General features: G+C 43.5%; 1 protein-coding gene across 1 annotated transcript in view; it reads right to left on the reverse strand.

Moving 5' to 3' along the window:
- LOC138671660 (uncharacterized) overlaps window positions 1–18,858 on the reverse strand; it is a 967,572-nt gene that overhangs the window by 114,155 nt on the left and 834,559 nt on the right. Inside the window, exons 91-92 of the mRNA XM_069759831.1 lie at window positions 10,096–10,252; window positions 8,752–8,841 (exon numbers count right to left, since the gene is read on the reverse strand). Coding sequence (XP_069615932.1) covers window positions 8,752–8,841; window positions 10,096–10,252 — 247 coding nt within the window. The remainder of the gene's footprint in view (window positions 1–8,751; window positions 8,842–10,095; window positions 10,253–18,858) is intronic.

Genomic DNA, 18,858 nt, shown 5'->3' on the forward strand with positions numbered 1-18,858 from the left:
TTCTGTCATGTGCTGCTCCCATCCTGCGCCCCCGTTCTGTCATGTGCTGCTCCCATCCTGCGCCCCCGTTCTGTCATGTGCTGCTCCCATCCTGTGCCCCCGTTCTGTCATGTGCTGCTCCCATCCTGCGCCTCCATTCTGTCATTTGCTGCTCCCATCCTGTCATGTGCTGCTCCCATCCTGCGCCCCCGTTCTGTCATGTGCTGCTGCCATCCTGCACCCCCGTTCTGTCATGTGCTGCTCCCATCCTGCGCCCCCGTTCTGTCATGTGCTGCTCCCATCCTGCGGCACCGTTCTTTAATTTACTGCTCCCATCCATATGCCCCATACGCTGCTCCATAAGTTTCTCCATAGTATATGCCCCGTATCAGGTGGCGTAAGTAAAAAATAGCTGTGGCATGAAGTGCCACAGCCTCATGCCACAGCAATTTTTTACTTGCGCCACCTGATTCCTTTCTGCCGCCATTTTCTTGGTCTTCCTGCTGGCGGAATCGGTGCCTGCGCAGTCCGCGCTTTCTGGCGCCATTTTCTTGAAGACACACCTGCAGTGTGTCTTCAAGAAAATGGCGCCGGCAGTGTGTCTTCAAGAAAATGGCGCCGGAAAGCGCGGACAGCGCAGGCGCCGATTCCGGCAGCAGGACCAAGAAAATGGCGGCGGAAAGGAATCAGGTGGCACAAATAACAAATTGCTGTGGCATGAAGTGTCACAGCTTCATGCCAGAGCAATTTGTTACTTACGCCATTCCTTTCCGCCCATTTTCTTCGTCCTCCTGCTGCCGGAATCGGCGCCTGCGCAGTCCGCGCTTTCCGGCGCCATTTTCTTGAAGACCCACCTGCAGTGGAGCCGGAGTGTGTCTTCAAGAAAATGGCGGCGGAAAGCGCGGACTGCGCAGGTGCCGATTCCGGCAGCAGGAATCGGCGCCTGCGCAGTCCGCGCTTTCCGGCGCCATTTTCTTGAAGACACACCTGCAGTGGAGCCGGAGTGTGTCTTCAAGAAAATGGCGCCAGAAAGCGCGGACTGCGCAGGCGCCGATTCCGGCAGCAGGAATCGGCGCCTGCGCAGTCCGCGCTTTCCGGCGCCATTTTCTTGAAGACACACTCCGGCTCCTCTGCCTGTGACTGGTAAGTCAGAGGGCGGCGCCTGCGCGCATTAAGTGCGTCATCGCGCCCTCTGAACTGTCACAGCAGAGGAGCCGGGAGACGGAGCCGCACGCAGCGCTGCAACGGGGAAAGGTGAATATACTTAACCTCCTGGCGGTCCCTGACTCTCCGGTGGAGATCGCGGTGTGCGTTCAGTGTTTACGCATACCGCGATCTCCTGGGAGCGTCACTCTGTGGGGGCCAGACTGTGCCGGCGCTTGCGCCTGCGCAGTCTATAAAGGCTTCGGACAGAGTGACGCTCCCAGCGTTATATTATAGATATAGATAATTGGTCTGCACTCTTTAGGAGAAGATAGGTGGTGCTGGTATATTAGACCAAGGTCCCAATACTAGTAATTTTGAAGAATATACCGCACTCACAACTTCATAATGCATAGTGGTTGCACTTGTATGATGATACTTATTTTGTTTCTGTACACAATAAATTGTTCACATTTTGCATGATATTCCGCTTGTGAGTGCGGTATATTCTTCAAAATTACTAGGGGAATATATAGGCATAGGACCCCCAAGAATAAACATTAATTACAGAATGAATATAGTGATTAAACTAGTTAGTATTGTCTGCAGTTTTAACATTCTGCCTGTTGAATTAATGGTGATTAGAATTACAATCCTGTTTACCTTTCTCTTTCTACATGAACATAACCCAAACATGCAAAATATCATTCCTCTCAAACTATCCATCTGTGCATAACTTCATAAGACATGGGATAACTTGTTACCTTTCTATTAGGAAAATTATCACTAAATGCCATATTGTTACAATTTGTATTTTGTTCTGCGCACTAAGTAATACAATATACAAATACCCAAATAATCAATATTAACATACCGTAATTAAAAACTGTGTGGCAAAGTAAATAATACAGCCACAGCAGACATATTAAACTACTGATACACTCCCAACAATTCCATATTTTTATTATCTGACACCGAAGGCTAAAAATGACTGCGCAGCCTGTCACAGCCACTGTGATGGTACACGGCTTGTCAGTCTAGCTTATTCATATTCCAGTCTGTAAAACTGAATTTAATGTGATGAATAATAATATTGATTATCTGTGTTCGGCTCGGGGAGCTGTCTTAGATGTCCGGCTGCACTTTATTTGACAGAACATAAAGTATAATATCTTTGAATTGATGACAGTCCCAATTCTTGAGGTTTCCCATTAGTTTAGACTACCATGTTGTAACCAGCACACAACTGCCTTCATGTGGCAGCCTTTCTTTACCAGTGGGTATTCCTCAGGTTTCACATCTTTTTGACATGCTTGCATCCTAGTCTGAAAGGTGCATTGTTACCTTCTTTGTGGAATACCCTATTCCTATATAAATCGACTGTACATGATTAACTCTACGCTCTCAGGAATAGATTGCATGTAAAGTCAAGTACTTGTAAATATTAGTAAACTAGAACCATTTTATTAGTGCAGTATATAGATATGTAATAGTAAATAACCTACTTAAAATGAATATTATGTCAAAATAATCTTCTGCTATATACAACGATAAATGTAAGGCGATATTGGTGAAATCTTTGATCTCAGATCACTACTAATTTTAGAAAGATCCTGCACACATCATGTTTTTTTTCTGAGTTTAACATATTCATTGAGACAAGATGTTTAGCAGCCTAATGTCATCTGTCAGAAATAGACTTTAAGGGTATGAGCTTTCCAAATGCTTTTTTGTGATGCATCAATTAAATAAATTCTAAAATAACTTACGAGTCCAGAATGCAGAGAATCATGACAATGGGTGGCAACTGAAGCAATAAACTAAGCTCACAATCCAGATCTAATTAATATAAAGACTAAGGGTACCGTCACACAGTGCAATTTTGATCGCTACGATGGCACGATTCGTGACGCTCCAGCATCGTAACAATATCGCTCCAGCGTCGTAGACTGCTGTCACACTTTGCAATGTACGACGCTAGAGCGATAATTTCATGACGTATGTGCGATGTAGAAGCCGTTGGTTACTATGCGCACATCGTATACGATATATGTTACACCATGCGATCATGCCGCCACAGCGGGACACTAGACGACGAAAGAAAGTTTCAAACGATCTGCTACGACGTACGATTCTCAACGGGGTCCCTGATCGCAGGAGCGTGTCAGACACTGCGATATCGTAAATATATCGCTCGAACGTCACGAATCGTGCCGTCGTAGCGATCAAAATTGCACTGTGTGACGGTACCCTTAAGCATTCTTGAATTACAGTATACAGCTCTGGCAAAAATTAAGAGACCACTGCAAAATGTTCCGTTTGTCTGATTTTTCCCTTTATAGGTATATTTTTTAGTAAAATGTAAATTGTTCTTTTATTCTATAAACTTCTGACAACATGTCTCCGAATTTGCAAGCAATAAATTTTGTATTTTTTTTTCTGACAAAGAAAAATGGTCAAAGTTTAAAAAAAAAAAAAAACAGTGCTTTCAGACTCAAATAATGCAACGAAAACAAGTTTATAATCATTTAGAAACAATAATACTAATGTTTTAACTCAGGAAGAGTTCAGAACTCAATATTTTGTGGAATAACCATGTTTTTTAATCTCAGCTTTCATGCGCCTTGGCGTGCTTTCCACCAGTATTTCACACTGCTTCTGGCGCAAAAATTTAAAGGGAACCTGTCACCCCCCCAGGTGTTTGTAACTAAAAGAGCCACCTTGTGGAGCACTAATGCTGCATTCTGTAAAGGAGGCTCTTTTATTTGGGGTCCCTTCCACCCCTGAAAGAATCGTTTTTATAATTTGCCCTCCATAACTGTAGTTTGTCAAGGGGGGCATGGTCTTTCCTCCCAGGACACAAACTACCCCCAGCCATCAGTCATTTCCTCCTTTTCCCTGGGCACCGCCTCCTCAGCCTTGAGTTATGTCCCCGGCGCCTGTGCTGTAATATTTTTTCTCGGGCATGCACAGTTAGCACTGCCCTTCCACTGACATCACATGATGTCTTCATTCTCGCACCTGCGTGTGCGCGCGACCCAAGATTCCCAACCCCGCAGTGTGAATAAATCAGAGCTGTATTTCAGTTGTTTTATATTTTAAAGGGAACCTGTCACCCCGTTTTTTCAAGAAGAGCTAAAAATAGCGTTAAATAGGGGCAGAGCTGGGCTTTACATTAGTGTATTTTGGAGCCTTTATTCCCCACCTATGCTGCCGAAATACCTTTGTAAAGTCGCCGTTTTGGGCTGTTACTCATGCTGGTCAGGTCATATGGGCGTGGTGACAGCGCTGTTTCTCCCCCAGATCTCCGTTGGTGGCGTAGTGGTGTGCGCATGTCCAAGTGGCGAATCCACTGCGCAGCTTCAAGGAAAATAGCGCGATCTGCGTTATTAAGCCGTTTATCGGTGGGCGTGGCCATCTTTGTGAGGCCGCGCGTGCGCAGATGGTTCTTCTCGGCTTCCCGGGGCTTCAGGAAAATGGCCGCGGGATGCCGCGCGTGCGCAGACGGCGATCTCAACGGCCATTTTCCTGAAGCCGAGTTAGCATCTCGGCTGCCGGAAAATGGCCGCCGCGATCTCCATCTGCGCACGCGCGGCATCTCGCGGCTATTTTCCTGAAGCCCCGGGAAGCCGAGAAGAACCATCTGCGCACGCGCGGCCTCACAAAGATGACCGCGCCCACCGATAAACAGCTGAATAGCGCAGATCGCGCTATGTTCCTTGAAGCGGCGCAGTGGATTCACCACTTGGACATGCGCACACCACTACGCCACCAACGGAGATCTGGGGGAGAAACAGCACTGTCACCACGCCCATATGACCTGACCAGCGTGAGTGACAGCCCAAAACGGCGACTTTACAAAGGTATTTCGGCAGCATAGGTGGGGAATAAAGGCTCCAAAATACACTAATGTAAAGCCCAGCTCTGCCCCTATTTAACGCTATTTTTAGCTCTTCTTGAAAAAACGGGGAGACAGGTTCCCTTTAAATGTTTAGGAAAATTCATAAGCAGATGTTTTCAGGCATGAAACTCTGTGAGACCATCAGAATTTCCAAACTACACCATTAAAAAAGGGCAAAAGTACAAATAATGTATCCATGAACACTTGACAAGAAAATATAATTCTACTTGGACATTTACAAACTTAAAAAGGTTGTCCACTATTAGACAACCCCAGTTTAATCAATTCAGGGCCTCAAATAAAATTAAAACTGTCCTCCTGCAGCATTGCCGATCCAGCTGTGTCGGCGTACTTGTTTCCGATGGTGATGTCACATTGTTATAAAACGAGCCGGCTGCAGCCAGCATTCACTACTTCTTGTCACTGACTATATTGCTGAAACAAATTGACTAAAATGGGGTTGTCTAGTAGTGGACAAGTCCTTTATCATGCCTGAGAAGCATTTACGGGAAATGTAAGCTGGACACCCTATAACCTGACCACTAGCTTGGCCATATTTAAACTTTAAGCTTAAAAAAAAAGTAGACCCTCAAGGGTTCTGTTCCTCAGGATTTTTAATTACTTAAAGAGAACCTGTCAGGAGATTCATCCTGCACAAACCACGGGCAGCAAGAATCAGAAACTCCCTCTGCTATTGTAGCCATATCTGTTTTACTCTGTGGTGTTTCAGAGAATACAAAGTTTGTGAAGCTGAGGACTATGCATTTTGGATGACTAGTCTGCAGCCAGTTCATGACAGATTCTCCAAGCCTTGCCTTCTTAGACTGAGAGATCGCTTCCTTTTCAAAATTCAGTTCGGATTACAATCGGCAGCGAATGTTGTTTTTGCACTATTCGCCAAACACAGCTGAACGTCCTTAGAGTCAATGGGAGTTGAAATGAACAAATATGTTCGGAATCGACCGTTAAACAAATTCAGCACGAATAAGGTACCAATATTGCACGAATATGGCAAATTCAGATACGGCGACCGATTTCTAACATATTCGCTCAACTCTATTTAAGACGCATTATCCCCAGCCGGCTAACCAAACTATATTTTCTCTGAAGTGCCGGAGTAAAACATACATGGCTGTGATGACGCAGCCAGTCTCTGTTCAGCTTCGGGCAGCAAGGCATATACTGTCAATTTTCCTTTAATAAGCCAAGATATGAGTGACAAGATCAGGCTGGAGTTTTCCCTTTGCTACACAGTGAATATTCATACAATAGGTTGCTAATAAATAAAATGTTAGATCAAAATTAGAATAAGCATTGGTTTCTATTTCTCGACAATTTGGATAACCTTTTGAAATAATAATAAAGATAACATTATAAAGAATAAGGGGTGTGTTCATCTTATGAAATGGAAAGGATTGAAAGCAAAATACAATCTCTTTACTTACAGAATATTTAAATTCATGTGACTCTTAGCTGCGTTGAATAGAGGCGGTAACATTTAGTATATTATTATTATTATTTATATAGCACCATTAATTCCATGGTGCTGTACATGTGAAAAGGGGTTACATACAGGGTTATAGATATCGTTGACAGTAAACAAATTTACAGTGACAGACTGGTACAGAGGGTAGAGGACCCTGTTCTTGCGGACTTACATTCTTCAGGATAGTGGGGAAGAGACAGGAGGTTGGTGTGCTGCAGCACTGGTGGTGGTGAGGTGGCAGCTCAGGTGGTCGTGGCGGCAGCTCGGGTCGTCGGTGACGTGGCAGCAGCTCGGGTGGTCGGTGACATGGTGGCAGTTCGGGTGGTTGGTGAGGCGGCAGAATGGTTATTGCTGGCTGTAGGCTTTCCTGAAGAGATGGGTTTTCAGGTTCCGTCTGAAGGATCCGAGGGTGGTGGATAATCGGACGTGTTGAGGTGTGGAATTCCAGAGGATGGGGGATATTCGGGAGAAATCTTGGAGGCGGTTGTGTGAGGAACGAATAAGTGTGGAGGAGAGAAGGAGGTCTTGGGAGGATCGAAGATTACATGAGGGAAGATGGTGGGAGATTAGTTCAGAGATATAGGGAGGGGACAGGTTGTGGATGGCTTTGTAGATCAGTGTTAGTAGTTTGAACTGGATTCTTTGGGGAATTGGGAGCCAGTGGAGGGATTTGCAGAGGGGTGAAGCAGGGGAGTAGCGAGGAGAGAGGTGGATTAGCCGAGCAGCAGAGTTGAGGACAGACTGGAATGGTGCAAGGGAGTTAGCGGGGAGGCCACAGAGGAGGGTGTTGCAGTAATCGAGGCGGGAGATGATGAGGGCATGCACAAGAGTTTTAGTAGATTGTGGGCTGAGGAAGGGACGGATTCTGGCAATATTTTTGAGTTGGAGGCAACAGGAGGTGGCAAGGGTTTGGACGTGCGGTTTGAAGGACGGGGCAGGATCGAGAGTTACCCCAAGGCAGTGGATTTCAGGTGCAGGAGAGGGCGTGATACCGTTTACTATAATAAATAGTTCAGGTAGGGGGGATACGCGAGATGGGGGAAAGATGATGAGTTCGGTTTTGTCTACATTGAGTTTTAGGAAGTGAGAGTTGAAGAAGGAGGATATGTCTGACAGACACTCCGGGATTCTGGACAGAAGAGAGGTGACATCTGAGCCAGAGAGGTAGATCTGAGTGTCGTCCGCATATAGGTGGTACTGGAAGCCATGGGACTTTATGAGTTGTCCTAGGCCAAAGGTATAGATGGAAAAAAGTAGAGGCCCTAGGACAGAACCTTGAGGTACTCCAACAGAGAGGGGGTGGGGTGAGGAGGTAGTGTGTGAGTAGTATATGACATTCTACATAACCTACCAGTAACATAGCAAATATCTCAGTGTAACATAAACAGAGGTTTGTCTAACAAGACAATGTTTAAATGATACAAGTGGATTTAATATCACAGTTTATTCAAAGAAACATTATTGGTTTGAAATTTAAGACAGCGCAAAACTTATTGTACAAACCTTCTTACATAACACTCCATGCGTCATGACAGAAATGTGGGACTATTTCCCAATTAAGTGGCTCTTCATAACACCACTAGGGTCAATTGAAACTGCTCATCACAATAAAGACATTCAGAGAGCTATGTTCTTTCTTTTATGTTTGCAATCCAAAGTGCATCAGTCTTCAACTTCCTTGTTGCCAATGATTAATAGCCCATAAGCGGGAAGAGTCCACAAAGAAAAGTGCCAAGAGAAGCAGGTGCAGAAGGCTTTATATTATCGTGACTGCTACAAACTAATTCAGCAGTGTCAGCTCTAACCGTTATATTCTGATGATAAAATATGACCAGGAATGAAATTGATGTTCTCCGCTCCCCTTTTAGGGTGCACCGGCATTCTCAATGTCAGGCAAAACACCAAGAAATAGGATAGCACCTTTTATACAATGTAATTGTGATAATACTTGACTATTAAACTACCACAAATGTATATGAAATACGTCTAGATAAAACTTGTCTAGTCTAAATATTAAATTTAGTGGTCTCCATCAAAAGATTATTAATAACGCTACTGAAATCAAATCATAGAAATGTCATGTGCCCAGTTTTATTACCAAAGTTAATAGATAGATAGAAATGTGTGTATACATCCAGTAAAGTCTAGAACACTTGATAAGCAAGAAAACATAACACTAAGACATTAGTCCCAGAATATGCTCTGTATTGACATATAAATTAAGACTTCTTTGCATATTTACCTGTAAAAGAACATGCCTACTTAGTTGTCCGCTGGCATTTCCATGATTTATGGAATCCCCTTGTTCGAGAGACTTAACAATACCATCAATCTAGAAAATAATATGGTAAAATGATTCCATTATTCACGAAAAAATGTACAAAAATAGTCATAAGATACCATAAGATATGCCTAATAATGTTCCATAATTACCTTCTTCGGGAGGTCATAACAATCACTGTAACAGGCACAGTGACAGCTATAGGGACCAAAGTGTCAGAAGGGCAGCACATGAGAAAGAGAGTGGAGGATGCACTGCATTGCTTACATTACAGTACACATAGGCATCATTCACAATCTTTATCTTTGTCCAGTCTCAGATCATCCCCAATGTCAGATCACGGGGAGGGGGGGGGCTCAGGGTTCACAGAGTGAAAGTGCGCAGTGCTGAAATGGCCTGTCAGGACAAGGCCATGGCCTGCAATCCAGTCAGCACTGTGCCACTCCTCTACCCGATGTCTGAAGCTCTGGACTGGCTTTGTGTTCCTGCACCCCTGCAAGTCATTTTTGAGATCAGTTGAGTAAAGCAGAAGCAAAGGAGAACTACGTCTGACTAATAGATCCATCATAGATTGTCTGTAAATAAAGTAGGCAAGTGTATAATGCATGTATGGTACCATAATAGTAATAAGATGTCACACATAGGTGCCAATTGTAAAATGATTTAATATCTGCCTTTTTTGGATAGCACAATATGGAATAGCAAGAAAGTAGTAGACCATCTTCTTGTGCCCAAATGAAAAGACAAACGGGGCCTTATAGATATCCTCATGATAGTGTGATTTGCAACCGGTAATGTTCATTCTGATTGAGAAGGCCCATTCAAAACTTTGCTATGGGGCACAGCTTCTTTAGTTACACCCCTAATACTGCATAAGTAATATAAACTCTCTTTTGGATGAATACTTATCCTCTTTTTGGATGCACGTTAAATGACCGGCTTGAGGAAACAAACAAAGTTTTTCTTATTGTAAGTGAAGACAGAAAGTTTAATCTTTAGCCATTTTGGAAACTATTGAGGGCTGTCTACGGTCACCCACCTTTTACAAAATTAAAGACAATTAGTCTTGGAAAGGAATGAACATGACAAGCTGCATGTGCACAGGAAACTACATAGCAATACAAAGAGCAAAGGTTTTCCTTTCACTTCCATGTAGTGATGAATCAGGCTAAATACATTTAAAAGTTATAACGCAACTCATGCAACTTTTAAACCAAAAAAAATGTCATTTTAATTGACAAGCAAGAAATAACTGTATATGCTTTCACTTTAATCATTTTTATAATTTTCGGTGCATCAACGAACCTGTAACAATGGAGGAATTTGCTCTAGCACAGTATCAATGACTGTACGCAAGTAAGCCAGCTGTTTTACAGAATAATGATCTTCTAGAATGTTGAATGGCAATGAACATCTCACTGCATCATACATAGTTGACAGGTCCTGCATAAAATGTAGTGCACTGAAATAAAAAGAATAAAATACCGGTAATCAGGACTTGTTTTCAGCAGCATATACCTTACAATGGACATACGAGACATAACGGTATACTACAAGGTGTATCACATACGTAATTACAGAAATCTAGCATCAGCAGTAGAATGGAGTGTGGCAAGCTAGCTCGATTTTAATTCATTTCTTATTAGCAACATTGTGATTATGACAATTTACATATTCAATTGAACAACATTTCACTTTTTAATAATTTCTCTTTCAGGACTGGCCTATTGTTTTATTACATAGCAACAAGAGTTACAGTCCTTTGCCGGAGTTTCAGGCAGTTTGCCAACACCTACTTTGCTGAAATAAAGCATGTACAAATTAAGGCATCTCATGTGGAAAATTCATTCAACAGCCTCAAAAGCCAAATGAATGGTAATTGCTTTGAACACAATGCTGTGGCAATCAAATCAGATTGAATCATCCTTTTAAATATACATCTACATTCTGAAGAGCCAAGATCATTATGAATTATGCAAATAAACAAGACAGTTCAATGCCTTAGCTGCTGGCCAGGAAGGAAGGAGGACATTGCTGTGATGTTGGGTATTACTAATGACGTTAAATTCTAGACTACTGATTCTCTTCATAGAGATACAAATGCATTTTCTAGATTAAAAAGGAAGACAGAATGATCAAGCTTGTGTACTGTCAACCATAATGGAAAATTGGTCATCAATAGATTTAAGACACATGGCAATAGGTACATTAGCATGTAAAAGTTTGGGCACCCCTGGTCAAAATTACTGTTACTGTGAACAGTTAAGCATGTTGAAGATGAAATGATCTCTAAAAGGCTAAAAGTTAAAGGTGACACATTTCCTTTGTATTTTAGGCAAATATATACATTTATATTCAGCTTTTACATTTTAAAAATGACAAAAAGGAAAATGGTCTGAGGCTAAAGTTTACCTGAGCCACTTGTGTGGGTTGTAGAGTCCGTCTCATGCTACCAAGTGTATGAAAGCACAACCAACATTCAAAAGTGACCAAAACATCATCCACAAAGCATTGGTACTGAGATGTGGTCTGTGGTCCCCACCTGCAAAACCACTCCTTTATTGAGGGTGTTTTGATAATTGCCAATCATTTCCATCACTTGTCTATTCCATTTGTTAAGTATGTAATTCAACATGTGTTAATTCATAGTTTTGATGCCTCCAGTGTGAATGTACAATTTTCATAGTCATAAAAATACAGAAAAATCTTTAAATGAGGAGGCGTGTCCAAACTTTTGGTCTGTACTGTATGTCTTATATTCTAGGTTCTTCAAAGCAGCCACCTTTTGCTTTGATGACTGCTTTGCACACTCTTGGAATTCTGTTGAGGAGCTTCAAGATGTAGTCACCGGAAATGGTTTTTACTTCACAGTTGTGCCCTGTCAGATTTAATAAGTGGGACTTTTTGCCTTATAAATGGAGTTGGGACCATCAGTTGTGTTGTGCAGAAGTCTTGTGGATGCACAGTTGATGGTCCTACTGAATAGACTGTTAGAATTTGTATTATGGCAAGAAAAAAACAGCTAAGAAAAATGAGTGGCCATCATTACTTTATCATTTTGTGCTGAGTTGAAGAGCACTTTCTTGCAAATCAACATCACTTGTGTCCCGCAAAAACCCTGTACCTGACCTTGCAACGCCACCAGTTTCTATTGCCCCCTGTGAAGCATCTTCCTTCCATAAATATTCATCCCCATCATCCTCCTCCTCTTCATCTGCCACCTCATCCAGGAGAGTTCCTTGAGCAGACAATGGCTGACTGTCATCAAGGCTTCCCTCCTCCTCGGCTGCAGACGACAGCTCCTTAATGTGCGTCAAACTTTGCATCAGCAGATGCATTAGTGGGATGCTCATGCTTATGATGGCGTCTTCTGCACTTACCAGCCGTGTGCATTCCTCAAAACACTGAACGACTTCACAGAGGTCTTGGAGCTTCGACCACTGCACACCAGACAACTCCATGTCTGCCATCCAACTGCCTGCCCGTGTATGTGTATCCTCCCACAAATTAATTGCAGCACACCTCTGTTCGCACAGCCTCTGAACCATGTGCAGTGTGGAGTTCCACCTTTTTGCAACATCGATTATTAGGCGGTGCTGGGGAAGATTCAGCGATCGCTGATGGTTCAGCATACGGCTGGAGTGTACGGGCGACCAGTGCATGTGCGAGCAAAGTCTTTGCACCTTCAGGAGCAGGGCTAGTAACTTCGGATAATTTTTGAGGAAGCAATGCACCACCAGGTTCAAGGTGTGAGCCAGGCAAGGTATGTGTTTAAGTTCTGAAAGGGCTATGGCAGCCATAAAATTCCTTCCATTATCACTGACTACCTTGCCTGCCTTAAGATGTACACTGCCCAGCCATGACGGAGTTTGTTGCTGCAAGTACTCGGCCAGTACTTCCGCGGTGTGTCTGTTGTCGCCCAAACACTTCATTTCTAACACAGCCTGCTGACGCTTACCACTAGCTGTTCAATAATGGGACACTTCGTGTGCAATACTGGCAACTGCGGATGGAATGGTCGTGCGACTGCGCTCTGTGGATGAGCTTTCGCTTCTGGAGGAGGAGGAGGGGTGGCGAATGCCTACAGCCAACTGTTTCCTAGACCGTGGGCTAGGCAGAACTGTCCCACTATGGCTGTCCCCTGTGGACTCTGCATCCACCACATTAACCCAGTGTGCCATGATGGACACATAACGTCCCTGGCCATGCCTACTGGTCCATGCATCTGTTGTGAGGTGCACCTTTCTACTGACTGATTGCCTCAGTGCATGGCCAATGCAGTCTTTGACATGCTGGTGGAGGGCTGGGATGGCTTTTCTCACAAAGATGTGTCGACTGAGTAGGTCATTGCGTGGTACTGCATAGGCCATCAGGGTTTTGAAAGCTTCGCTTTCAACCAACCAGTAGGCCATCATCTCTAACAAGATTAGTCTAGCAATGTGGGCGTTCAAACCCTGTGTACGCGGATGAGAGGATGAGTACTTTCTTTTCCTAATGAGAGTCTCTTGTAGGGTGAGCTGGACAGGAGAGGTGCATATGGTGGAACTAGCGGTGGTGGTGGTGGTGGTGGACATGGCGGATTGAGAGGGTTGGTGATGGTATTCTCGATGTTGGCCTACATACAGCGTTTCCTACCAATAACCTTGTGATTCCCTGACTGCTTTGGCCTTGCGACGATACCTCCACTGCTGCTGGTGGTGTTCTAACTGGTGGGCTTACAGTGAGGGATGCAATGTAGCGTTGCTGACTACCTTTATTCTGAGCAGGTGCACCAACGGTACGGGACATTTGGTAGTTAGTCCAGGCTTGCAAGAGCATGCTGGTTAAATGTCTAAGCATGCACGCTGTATTTAAATTTTGAAGATTCTTCCTTCTGCTAAAGGTCTTTGAGCAATTTCTTACAGATAACTTTTGACTGATCATTCGGATCTTGGTTAAAAAATTGCCACACTGCACTCTTCCTACTATGGAATTCTTTTTTTAGGCATTGCACGCTGTGCTACTTTCACCGGATGGCTACGCTGTCCTAAAACTGTTTTTGTTTTTGACAAATGTTTTTGGCCTGATACTGGCCTGCCAGACGACAGCTGTTGCAATGTAGATGGCTGCTGCAGATCATCCTCCTCCACTTCTGAGCTACTAGCAGCGGCACACTCTACCCCCAATGGCTGCCAATCTGGGTCAAAAACTGAGTCATCTATCACCTCCTCTTCAATGTCATGTGCACCTTCCTCTGTGTCACCGTTTTAGGTACTATAGCGTTCGGGACGGGCACGATAGTCTCATCAGGGTCAGATTCTGGCTCAGTACACTGCGAGGGCAATGTAGTGGTCTGAGTCAATGGAACAGCATTATAATCTAGCTGTGGCTGTGCATCAGTGCACTCCATGTCTGATTCATCTTGTAATGGGCAGTTAACAATTTCCCGTTCTAACCCAGGCACGGTATGTGTAAAGAGCTCCATGGAGTAACCTGTAGTGTCGCCTGACGCCTCCTTCACTTTTGGTTTGGGTGAAGGACACAAAGAAACGTCTTGTTCCTGACCGGGAGCATCCACTGATGACTCGCTGCTTTTATATTTGGAACTTTCTGAAGAGGAGGCGAAAGAGCTAGAGGCTGAGTCAGCAAGGAAAGCCAAAACTTTTTCTGCTGCTCCGGCTTTAAAAGCCGTTTTCCTACTCCCAGATAAGGGAGCCTTCGAGGCCTTGTGTAGCCAGATGATGACGCTGGCTCAACACCTCCAGCTTTAGGTGCTATTGTGCTTTTGCCACTACCACCAGATGCACCACCACCACCATCAGTACCAGCTCGCAACCACCGCCCACGGCCTCTTCCACCTGACTTCCTAATTTTTTGGAAAATCTAACCAAAATAACAACGGTTATATGGTACTGTAAAACAAGGTAGAAGGTGTATATAAACGTGTTGAGATTTTAAATCTCCCGTTTTTTTTAGGAGACTGAACAAAAAATCAGGCCCTGGGCAAAAAACAACACAATGTAAGTTGCTGAAAGTGGCTGGCTGATATACGACAAACTAACATGACAGAAGTATATCCACTTTGTGAGAATTTGAATCTCCCCTTTTTTTGGTGGAGACTAAACCACATCTTAGGCCTAGTGTATATAACAACACAATGTAAGTGGCAGAAGGTGGCTGGCTGATATACCACAATCCAACAGTACTGAACTATATCCACTTTGTGATAATTTGAATTTCACTTATTTTTTTGGGAGACTAAACCAAACCTCAGGCCCTGCGCATAAAACAACACAATGTAAGTGGCAGAAAGTGGTTGGCTGATATACCACAAACTAACAGGACTGAAATATATCCACTTTGTGATAATTTGAATCTCACTTTTTTGGGGGGAGACTAAACCAAACCTCAGGCCCTGTGCATAAAACAACACAATGTAAGTGGCAGAAAGTGGCTGGAAGATACAGTGGGGCAAAAAAGTATTTAGTCAGTCAGCAATAGTGCAAGTTCCACCACTTAAAAAGATGAGAGGCGTCTGTAATTTACATCATAGGTAGACCTCAACTATGGGAGACAAACTGAGAAAATAAAATCCAGAAAATCACATTGTCTGCTTTTTTTAACATTTTATTTGCATATTATGGTGGAAAATAAGTATTTGGTCAGAAACAAAATTTCATCTCAATACTTTGTAATATATCCTTTGTTGGCAATGACAGAGGTCAAACGTTTTCTGTAAGTCTTCACAAGGTTGCCACACACTGTTGTTGGTATGTTGGCCCATTCCTCCATGCAGATCTCCTCGAGAGCAGTGATGTTTTTGGCTTTTCGCTTGGCAACACGGACTTTCAACTCCCTCCAAAGGTTTTCTATAGGGTTGAGATCTGGAGACTGGCTAGGCCACTCCAGGACCTTGAAATGCTTCTTACGAAGCCACTCCTTCGTTGCCCTGGCGGTGTGCTTTGGATCATTGTCATGTTGAAAGACCCAGCCACGTTTCATCTTCAACGCCCTTGCTGATGAAAGGAGGTTTGAACTCAAAATCTCACGATACATGGCCCCATTCATTCTTTCATGTACCCGGATCAGTCGTCCTGGCCCCTTTGCAGAGAAACAGCCCCAAAGCATGATGTTTCCACCACCATGCTTTACAGTAGGTATGGTGTTTGATGGATGCAACTCAGTATTCTTTTTCCTCCAAACACGACAAGTTGTGTTTCTACCAAACAGTTCCAGTTTGGCTTCATCAGACCATAGGACATTCTCCCAAAACTCCTCTGGATCATCCAAATGCTCTCTAGCAAACTTCAGACGGGCCCGGACATGTACTGGCTTAAGCAGTGGGACACGTCTGGCACTGCAGGATCTGAGTCCATGGTGGCGTAGTGTGTTACTTATGGTAGGCCTTGTTACATTGGTCCCAGCTTTCTGCAGTTCATTCACTAGGTCCCCCCGCGTGGTTCTGGGAATTTTGCTCAACGTTCTTGTGATCATTCTGACCCCACGGGGTGGGATTTTGCGTGGAGCCCCAGATCGAGGGAGATTATCAGTGGTCTTGTATGTCTTCCATTTTCTAATTATTGCTCCCACTGTTGATTTCTTCACTCCAAGCTGGTTGGCTATTGCAGATTCAGTCTTCCCAGCCTGGTGCAGGGCTACAATTTTGTTTCTGGTGTCCTTTGACAGCTCTTTGGTCTTCACCATAGTGGAGTTTGGAGTCAGACTGTTTGAGGGTGTGCACAGGTGTCTTTTTATACTGATAACAAGTTTAAACAGGTGCCATTACTACAGGTAATGAGTGGAGGAAAGAGGAGACTCTTAAAGAAGAAGTTACAGGTCTGTGAGAGCCAGAAATCTTGATTGTTTGTTTCTGACCAAATACTTATTTTCCACCATAATATGCAAATAAAATAATAAAAAAACAGACAATGTGATTTTCTGAATTTTTGTTTCTCAGTTTGTCTCCCATAGTTGAGGTCTACCTATGATGTAAATTACAGACGCCTCTCATCTTTTTAAGTGGTGGAACTTGCACTATTGCTGACTGACTAAATACTTTTTTGCCCCACTGTATATCAAAAAATACAAGGACTGTAGTACATTTTCAATCTCCCTACAATGATCTCAGGACAAGTATGGCAGCAATAAAAAGGACACACACAAAAGTGTGGACAAATAAACAAGATAACTGTGCAGAAAGGAGCAACAGGATTTTTGCTTTTAAAAAAGCAGTTGGTTTGCACAGCGGCGTGCAAACAGCAATGCAGCTATCAGGGAGCCTTATAAGGCAGCCTAATAAACTACAGAGCTGATGCACAAAAATATAGCCTCCACTGTCACTGCAAACAAATGGTGGTGTTGGACAGTGGAAATCGCTACAGCACAAGCAGTTTCGGGGCTTAATCTTCCCTCCCTAACTATATCCCTCCTTCTGATGAAACTGCGGCAACCTCTCCCTATGCTACGATCGGCAGAAGTAAGATGGCGCTCGGCGTGCACGCCCCTTTATAGCCCCTGTGATGCCGCAGAAAGCAAGCCAATCACTGTCATGCCCTTCTCTAAGATGGTGGGGACCGAGACCTATGTCATCACGATGCCCACACTCTGCGTCCTCCTTCACTGGCTGAAAAATGGCACTGAAAGCGTCATACGAAACGCAACTTTGGCGTGAAGATTGCCAACCTCATGGCCAATCCCACACTAGGATCGGGTCGGGTTTCATGAAACCCGACTTTGTAGAAAGTCGGCGATTTTTGAATTTGTCCGATCCGTTTCGCTCAACCCTATTGGACACCCTAAAATGGAAAAATGTGTTTTGTGGCCAATTCACTTACTTGTGACTAGCTTAGAACATCCATTGCTGCTCTTATATTATTTATAATTTGTGCACAGTGTGTTTTCACCAGAGTGCAGCAGGCAGGGTTTGCAACAGAGCTCAGCAGGCAGGGATTTGAACCAGAGTGCAGCAGGGACTGGTATGCAACCTAACACAACATAGACAGCAAAAAGGAAGGTTGCTCTGGCACCTCCCCAGTAGTGAGGAAGCAATATATACATAATGCCTCTCAGCCATTGGCTGAGGAGGAAACAGCAAGTGCATGTGCTGGTCCTTTAAGGAGGCAGGAGCATGCGCACACTAAGGACGTGGCTGGAAGCTCTGCTGGGAGCATGCAGAGCATGAGGAAGGGGGAAAACTGACCACAGCGCAGGTGAGTGAAATAACACGCTGGAGATATTGCCTGTCAGAGCAGGGATTCGGCGTGGTGCTAACACACGCACATTGTTGGCATTACATTTTCCCACAATTTTATTAAAATGTCTGTTTCATATGTAGAAATATTACTGTTTATTTTTTTACAGATTGTCCAAAAGTGATAACAGGAAATGTCAGCCATCGTCACTTGTTCATAGTATTGTTGCCTATAGTTTATCCAGATTCCTGTAACTATATATCAATATAGTTAGGCAATGATACATTACTGTCTATTATCTTTTAATTAAAAAAAAAAAACTAATTTAGCAATTAAAATTCTAGAAATGGTGATAATCCCTATGCAATCGATCTACTTTTTTGAAAACCTAAATAAGAGCAGATATCATTAAAAACAATTTAATGGAAACTTGAGAAAAGAGACCAACTCAAACCTTAAGTGCATATTCACTGGTTTTATGTAGAATTTATTTACATCTGGTTTCTTTAGCAGCACATGAAGCGTGGGGAGATAAGAGAATACACTTAACTGCTAGAAGATTGCACAGAATAAATCCCATACCCTCAATCTCCACGTAATAGCAAAACAAGATTTTTTTTATCAAGGTATATTCACAAGTATCTAATGCTCATCTCTGCTAAAGTAAGTGCTGTGAGTTTATGTTCACCTCCATGACACAGCTTTAAATTAAACATGCTGCCTTGTGTCTGCCTATTATTGAATCTTGAAACCAATGTAATGCTCACCCAGCCATGCATCACTCCGAATGGATAAGTACAAATGGATTTATTTCTCTTGAGATGCTATCAGCCACAGAAACAATATGTACAAGAAATGCTCATCACCATAGCCTCTGTGGCATGATTGGGATCTTACA

Source organism: Ranitomeya imitator, chromosome 3 (genome assembly GCF_032444005.1).
Source record: "Ranitomeya imitator isolate aRanImi1 chromosome 3, aRanImi1.pri, whole genome shotgun sequence".
Lineage (NCBI taxonomy): Eukaryota > Metazoa > Chordata > Amphibia > Anura > Dendrobatidae > Ranitomeya > Ranitomeya imitator.